The sequence below is a fragment of the Gekko japonicus genome, unplaced genomic scaffold, assembly GCF_001447785.1.
Source record: "Gekko japonicus isolate JY-2015 unplaced genomic scaffold, Gekko_japonicus_V1.1 scaffold1481, whole genome shotgun sequence".
In the NCBI taxonomy this organism is placed as follows: Eukaryota; Metazoa; Chordata; class Lepidosauria; order Squamata; family Gekkonidae; genus Gekko; species Gekko japonicus.
Window position 1 is genome coordinate 224,137 of NW_015170326.1, and position 7,988 is coordinate 232,124.

General features: G+C 53.1%; 1 protein-coding gene across 1 annotated transcript in view; it reads right to left on the minus strand.

The window, feature by feature from the left end:
* ZC3H3 (zinc finger CCCH-type containing 3) overlaps positions 1-7,988 on the minus strand; it is a gene marked incomplete at its 5' end in the record, with an annotated part of 348,088 nt that overhangs the window by 121,533 nt on the left and 218,567 nt on the right. Inside the window, one exon of the mRNA XM_015418106.1 lies at positions 7,855-7,924. Within this exon, the coding sequence (XP_015273592.1) occupies positions 7,855-7,924 (70 nt within the window). The remainder of the gene's footprint in view (positions 1-7,854; positions 7,925-7,988) is intronic.

Here is a 7,988-nt window from a genome sequence, read left to right on the forward strand (position 1 = left end):
AACCGTTAATGGGGGCGGCGGGGGGGGGGGGGGGGGAGGTTTGACTTTCCCCCAAAGGACACGTTAAAGCTTTAACTGAATTAGTTCACTAGAGTGAGAAGCGAGGGGGAGGGGGGGGACAGGAAGAGAGGACGCCGAGAGCCACCCACAGAAACGAAAACAAAGGGTGCTTGGGAAAAAGCAAAGAGTTTATTTTTAATTGTCTTTTAACTGCAGACATTAAAACAAAGGACAGGGCTCTGGGGCGGTCTTTCAGTCGGCGGTGGCGTGACCGCAAACGACTCCCTTAATGTAGGTTTTGATATAGGGATCAAATTAGCTCTAATAAAAAGGGATAATAAAAGCCGCTCTTATGCAAAGCCCAGCTCCTCCCAGCTGTCAGGCCTGAGCCATTACCAAGAGGAAGCGCCGTTCTCATTTCAATTAACCTTGTTTGCACCCCGCTATGTCCACGCAAATAACAATAACATTAATGCAAGGCGCTAGTGCGCCGCGGCCATATTAGGCCGCTCCGAATATGCTCGCGTCTTTCCGAGAGCGGCGGCTAATGAACCCGAAACTCGACGTGAATTTCCAAATTGCTCACAACAGAGTTTTGAAGCTCTATTAGGGAGAAAAATGCTGATTCTTGTCAAGTCCCTCAAGGGGAAAAGCTGTTGGAACAGCAGCCTGTCTCGGCCCCGGCCCTAGCCTCTCGCTAACCTTCATCCGCAGACCCAGCCGTTCACGCATGCGGGGAACGGAACGCCCCGCTCTCCAACGCCCTGGCCCCCTGGGATCAGACAGGTCCCTTGGGGCAAAGCGGCTCTGCTCAGGGGTCCAGAAGGCCTTTCTGCAATTTCCCCAGCCCCTCATGGGGAGAAACTGTTCAGGTCGGCAGCGCCAGGTGAATCGGAATGCTAGGAAGAGCCTTCTTTCAGGCTGTGAGCAAGACACAGCAAAGTGAATTTCCAGAAGGAGTTTGGGCTCTCTTGCTTCAGCTTGTCAAAAATGGGAACCTGCTAGCTGTGATCTCAGAGGCCGCTACACCGTTTGATGACGGAAGCTGTCCTGAAGGCCTTCCGAGAACCAAACATCAGAATAAAAATGTGAAAAAGAAAAAGGATCAGCTGAACAGGAAAGCTTGCCTGCTGGAAAGCCCGTTTACACATCCAGTCTCCCCAGCAGTGTTCCCCCTAAGCTGAGTCACTGTGAGCCAGCTCACAGTTCTTTAGCCTCCGGCTCACACGTTTTTGTCTCTGCTCAGGAAGGAGGGGGCTCCAGAGCAAACTAACTGATGCAGCAGCTGAATCGCTCGCTCACAACTTTAATGCCAGGAGCTCACATAGTAGGATTTTTGCTCACAAGATTCCACAGCTTAGAAGGAGCATTGGTCCCCAGGGTGACAATCCTGCAAACTCGCTTCAGGCCTCAGATTTGTTTGCGTGGTCTGTGGCCGAATCAGGGGACTGAGCAAAATGGGGAAAGCAAAGACCCTCTGGAAGAACGTTTTCCACCTCCCTGCAGGGGATCAGGAGAATTATCCGCGGGACTTCTCTCTGGAAGGGGGAGTTCCCCGCTCTCCCGTGACAAAGCTGGTTCACGCGACCTCTGACTCTTTCCTGAGCACATGACCTCTCAAACTCCCTTCGTTCAGGCGCCTCTGCTGAGAAGAGTGGAGAGCTGGGAACCAGGGCCGGACACAGGTGACTCGCCAGGCGTCAGGACCGGTGTTGGTGGAGGGACTCCAGCCCTGGGCCTAGTGGGAATTCAACTGGAACCAGCCCCCGCCACGGCCACTCTACTCCTCTGCTCTCTCTCTCTTTCTGCTCATACTTAACATGATTTATTCCTGCCCCCACCTCAAGTTCCCTTCTGGAAATTTCTTTCCATTGCAACGAACCACTTATGGGTGCTGCACTTCTGCGGGATGCAATTTCCCCCCTGTTCGTCTGCTTAGCCCTTCCAGCCTGTCCTGAAATTCACTGGGCACACATTCTAGTGTAGGGGTGGCCAAACTGTGGCTCAGGAGCCAAATTCGGCTCTTTCACCTATATTGTGCAGCTCCCGGCAGGGCGGCTGGGGAAGCAAAGGGGAGGCACGCTTTTTCTCCCTCCCTCCCATCTGTTTGCGCTCTTTCTCTGTTGCGTAATTAGTTTGCTCTGGAGCCCTCCTGCCTGAGCTAAGGCAAAAATGTGTGAGCCGGAGGCTAAAAAATCCTGTGAGCTAGCTCACACTAACTCAGCTTAGAAGGAACACTGGCTACAGGTAACCCGTCTTAGAATCCATTCAGTGGGCAGCTACTCCAACAAGTCTCCTCGAAGCAAGAACCCGACAACCCGTCGGCCTTTTTTGTCGTCTCAAAGTCTGAGATTCGGGGAGGTGGCTTGGGGAAAAACCCGCTTCTGGCCTGCTCCCAACTGTGCGTAAGTTACGGGCTCTTTTTGTAAAAGGAACTCCTCTGCGTATTAGGCGACACACCCCTAATGTAGCCAATCCTCCAAGAGCTTACAGAGCTCTTCTTACAGGGGCTACTGTAAGCTCTTGGAGGATTGGCTACATTAGGGGTGTGTCGCCTAATATGCAAAGGAGTTCCTGCTGCAGAAAGAGCCCTAGATGGGCCAACAGAACTACCCAAAGTATATCCATGAAAAGAGGGATGGGGACTCCTTGTCCAGTCAAAGCACACATTGAAACGGAGATGACTTGGTCAGGACTTGGGGAAAAAACACATCGCTAGTAGCACACGCCAAGCTCAAAGCAACTCCAGGCAATAAGACCTTTGCCAAGAGGTTCAGTCTATAATGTAGCTTCCCCCTCCCCTTTGCTTGAGTGTGGCATTCTCTGCAGTGCACTTCTAGGGCAAATGTCAGAGCACAGCAGTGAATACCAAACCAGTGGGGAAGACGGTGCTTTGCCCACACCCTGCTGATCGGGACGGGACAGATAAAACAACAGAGAGCCCCATCTCCAAGCTGCACGCCCACTCGGAGGTGAGCGGACTCCGACTTCACAGCAGCAAAGACGGAGGGTCACGACGCCTCTGGGCAAGGGGGTCGGATCCTGCAGGCGCCCGCCGGCCACGGGAAAGCAGCCTCTAAAAGCAAGGGCTCCTCTGGAGACGGCAGAGCCCGTTTGGAGTGAAGCCCGAGGGCGGCGGGAAAAGCCATTTGCACTGCAGGCATCAACTCGCCAGCTACTCTCTTTGACAAATGAGGCGAGCATCACCTCTCCTGGTAATCGCCAGGTTAACAGGAAGCTACAGGAGCGAGTGTCACCGTCACCCCAGCCGCTCCCCTGCAGCTATAAATCACGGACAGAGGACTCCCAGCTCAGCAAAGGCCGCGGCAGGCAGGATCTTCCACCGGGACGATGGGGGTGCAGCCACGGGGCCAGAACCTCCAGACCCCTGTATGGGAAGCAAAGGGGATGCCTCAAATTCACTCACTGGCTGCCCTTTTGCTGCTGCTGGTAGAAAGAGCCGTGAAGCCACAGCCGACTTATGGCAGCCCCTAGTGGGGATTTCAAGGCAAGAGAGGTTCAGAGGTGGCTTGCCGTTGCCTGCCTCCGCGTTGCGAGTCGCGACCCCAGACTTCCTCGGTGGTCTCCCGTCCAAACGCTAACCGTCCCAACACTCCCATCCTAACACTAAAAGGGCTGTCAAAGAGAGAACATAAGAACAGAAGAGAAGCCAATGTTGGATCAGGCCAGTGGCCTATCCAGTCCAACACTCTGTGTCACCCAGTGGCCAGAAATACCAGGGGCCATCAGGAGGTCCACCCAGCAGTGGGGCCAGGACATTAGAAGCCCTCCCACTGTTGCCCCCCCCCCAAACACCAAGAAGACAGAGCATCACTTGCCCCAGAGCCCCTATCTGTACCCTGTGGCTAATAGCCACTGATGGACCTCTGCTCCATATGCTTATCTAATTCAGGTCAGACCAGGTTGAAATTAAATCAGAAGAGTTTTTGGCTGAACATTGGGAAGAACTTCCTGACAGTTAGAGCCGTTCCTCAGTGGGACAGGCTTCCTCGGGAGGTGGCGGGCTCTCCTTCTTTGGAGGTTTCCAAGCAGAGGCTAGATGGCCCCATCTGACAGCAATGCGGATTCCGTGAACTTGGGCAGACCATGAGAGGGAGGGCAGGAAGGGTTGCCTCAGTGCTTAGTTCTCGTGGCCCTTTCTTCCACGCCCAGGGAAATGCCTATCGCCCCGTTGGGGTCAGGAAGGAATTTTTCTCCAGGCCAGTTTGGTTGGGGATCCTGGAAGGTTTTTTTGTCATCTTCTAGAAGTGGAACAGGGGTCACTGGGGGTACGTATTTGTGAATTCCCTGCATTCTGCAGGGGGTTGGACTAGATGACCCTGGAGCTCCCTTCCGACTCTATGATTCTAACCGGGGCCAACCCTGCTTAGCTTCCGAGGCCAGACGAGACCAGGCGTGGCTGGGCCATCCAGGACAGGGCAAGAGACAAAGAGAGGTGGGTTTGCCATTGCCTGCCTCTGCATGACAACTATGGCCTTCCATTAAGGCCTCTCATCCAAGCACTAAATTGGGCTGGCCCAGTTTAGCCTCTGAGGTCTGATGAGATTGGGCTAGCCTGGGCCATCGAGGCCAGGGCCTTTTAGTGTAGTGGTTAGGAGTCAGTTTGGTGTAGTCAGGGGTCATTTCGTAGAAAAAGAGCTAGGGGAACTCATTAGCATACCTCATTAGCATATGCCACACCCCCTGACATCACCGGAAGTGTGTCATATGGCCACACACCCCGCCCCCAGCGGTTCAGCCAACCACACAGGGTGTCCCCCACCTCTCTAAGGGTGGGTACCCATTTACCTACTTGCAATTAGGTTGCTTTCGAGACCGCTGGGTAGGCGGGACTCTATGATTCTAACCGGGGCCAACCCTGCTTAGCTTCCAAGGCCAGACGAGACCAGGCGTGGCTGGGCCATCCAGGACAGGGCAAGAGACAAAGAGAGGTGGGTTTGCCATTGCCTGCCTCTGCGTGACAACTACGGTCTTCCATTAAGGCCTCTCATCCAAGCCCTAAATTGGGCTGGCCCAGTTTAGCCTCTGAGGTCTGATGAGATCGGGCTAGCCTGGGCCATCGAGGCCAGGGCCTTTTAGTGTAGTGGTTAGGAGTCAGTTCGGTGTACTGCTTAATGGGGTTTGATTCCCCACTCCTCCACATACAGCTGCTGGTGTGACCTTGGGTCAGTCACAGTTCTCTGAGAGCTGTTGTCTCAAGAGCTGTCCTCGAAAGAGCTCTCTCAGCCCCACCGAACTCACAGGGTGGCTGTTGTAGGGAAGGGAAAGGAGATTGTAAGCCACTCTGAGACTCCTTCAGGTAGTGAAGGGCGGGGTATAAATCCAATCTCCTCCTCCTCCTCCTCCTCCTCCTCCTCCTCCTCCTCTTCTTCTTGCCAGCACCAATTTATAATGGCTGAGTGATACATGTGTAAGCAACCTGATCAACAATTGGGAATAACTAGGCATCCCCCCCCCCCATTCAACATAATGCAGGGTTGTGTCCATGCTGAGAATTAAAGTTCTGCGCCCACTGTGTCCATGGTCCAAGGAAAGCGGAATTCTGCAAAAAATGCAAAATTCCACTTTAATTTGTTCTGTTCCTGCCCGCCAGTCCCACCTTCGGCCATGGGAAATCCAAGTTGTTGGTTCTGTCCTTTAAAGCCAGTTTGGTGTAGTGGTTAAGAGCGCAGACTCTAATCTGGGAGAACGGGGTTTGATTCCCCACTCCTCCACTTGCACCTGGCTGGATGACCTTGGGCAAGCCATAGTTCTGATAAGAGCTGTTCTTGAAAAAGAGCAGTTTCTGTCAAGAGCTCTCTCAGCCCCGCCTACCTCACAGGGTGCCTGTTGTGGGGAGGGGAAGGGAAAGGAGTTTGTCAGCCGCTCTGAGACTCCTTCAGGTAGTGAAGGGCAGGGTATAAATCCAATCTCCTCCTCCTCCTCTTCTTCTTTTTCCATGGCTTGGGACTGGCGTATCTGAAGGATCGTCTTCTCTCATGTGTTCCTGCCTGGGAATTTAGATCGCAGGGAAGCGCCCTCCTGACCGTCCCACCAATCACAGAGGCTCAGCTGGTGGGCCCGTGAGGGAGAGCCTTTTCGGTGGCAGCCCCGCAGTAATGGAACAACCTCCCCAGGGAGGTAGGCTTTGCCCCCCTCACTTTCGATCTCTAGGAAGCAGCTGGAGACAGTTTTATTTGGGATCACATCTGACTAATTTTAGCCTTTATCTGTTGACAGACCCGGAGAGGGAAGGCAGCACGGTGTAGCCCGATCTCGTCAGATCTCGGAAGCTCAGCAGGGTTGGTCCTTGGGAGGGAGACCACCCAGGAAGGCTCTGCGGAGGAAAGCAAGGGCAACCCCCCCCCTGCTTCTCACTTGCCTTGGAAGCCCCTTGCTGGGGTCACTGTCAGATGCGACTTGACTTAATGAGCAGTAATGTTGGGTATCAGTATATCTGGGGTTAAATGTTTGTTTCTGTTACTCACAGGAGGTCACATGTTTCTCATGTAACCAATGTTCTTTAGCTGTAGAAAGCCCGGGAATTTTCTCCCTGATCTAGGAATTTGATTGGGACTAAAGTGTCAAGGTGTATTAGCATTTTATGGCTTCTCTTCCCGTCTTTGTTTGGTGTTCTGAAGAAGAAGAAGAGCAGCCATACTCTCTCCTCTTCTAGTTTTGTCTCTGTAGAGTAAGGATGTAGCCGATTATGCTCTGTTGCTATTTTAATCCCAGTTACCCTTCCCATGCTAGAATTTAGTAAAAACTTTACATTTTAATCACACATGGACTCTCAGTCTGAATTATTTTACTCTGGCTCTGCTGGACTATTTTATCTCTGCTAAATACCATTTTTTCAATATCTCACTATCACCCAACAAGTAGGCTTAGAACAGATAAAAGGAAGTCCTTCTTCACCCAAAGAGTCATTAACACATGGAATTCACTGCCACAGGAGGTGGTGGTGGAATCGGGGGCAAGGGGTGCTCTGTCTTCTGGGTGCTTGGGGGGGGGGGTGTTCTGGCCCTGCTACTGGACCTTCTGATGGCAACTGCGTTTTGGCCACTGTGTGACACAGAGTGTTGGACTGGAGGGGCCATTGGACTGATCCAACATTGCTTCCCTTATGTCCTTATATGTGGGGCACTGATGCTCTGTATTCTGGGTGCTTGGGGGGCACAGCAGGAGGGCTTCTGGAGTTCTGGCCCCGCTGGTGGACCTCCTGATGGCCCCTGGGTTTTGGCCACTGTGCGACACAAGAGTGTTGGACTGGATGGGCCACTGGCCTGATCCATCATGGTTTCTCTTATGTTGTTATGTTCACTTGACGCACACACACATTGGAAGTCCTAATTGGAGATTTTAAACGGTAGTCTTTAGTGTGCTTTTTAATAACTGCTGTTTTATTTATATTGCCAGCTGCCTTGAGTCCGGCAAGGTAGAAAGGCAGCCGATAAATGCTTTGGACAAATAAATAATGACCCATCTCTCTGGCTCCCGAGTTTTCGGCAGGCACTGTCCGTGGACCCTTCCTGGCGTGGTGACGGCCGGCGGCCCGTCCTTGGGGTGTTCTTTCCCTTGCACCCTCAAGCATCGGCGAGGCGGCAGACAGCCGCAGGTGCTGTGAACGCGGGGGCCTGCTTATCGCGCTAAAATACCGATGCATTGGGTATTTTAGGAGGCGCGCTTTGCTCTCGTTACGGGGAGCGACCCTTCACGAGCCCGAAGAGCTTGTAGAGCAAAATCCCAAATGAACCCAATTTAAAATGCCGCGGCCCTTGGCTCTCCCTGGCAGCCCCCCCCCCCGGAACAGCTGCTTTCCTCGAGGAGGCGCCTGACCGAAGCCAAACTGACCTTGTCTTTCGAAACTTTGTGCGAAAACGGACACGTCCCGTCGGTCTTCTTGCAGGTGCCCCGGAGAAACCTGTCGAGACAACAAAAACGAGGGAGGTTAACAGAGAAGCTCGCAGAACCGGAAAAGGCTTAAC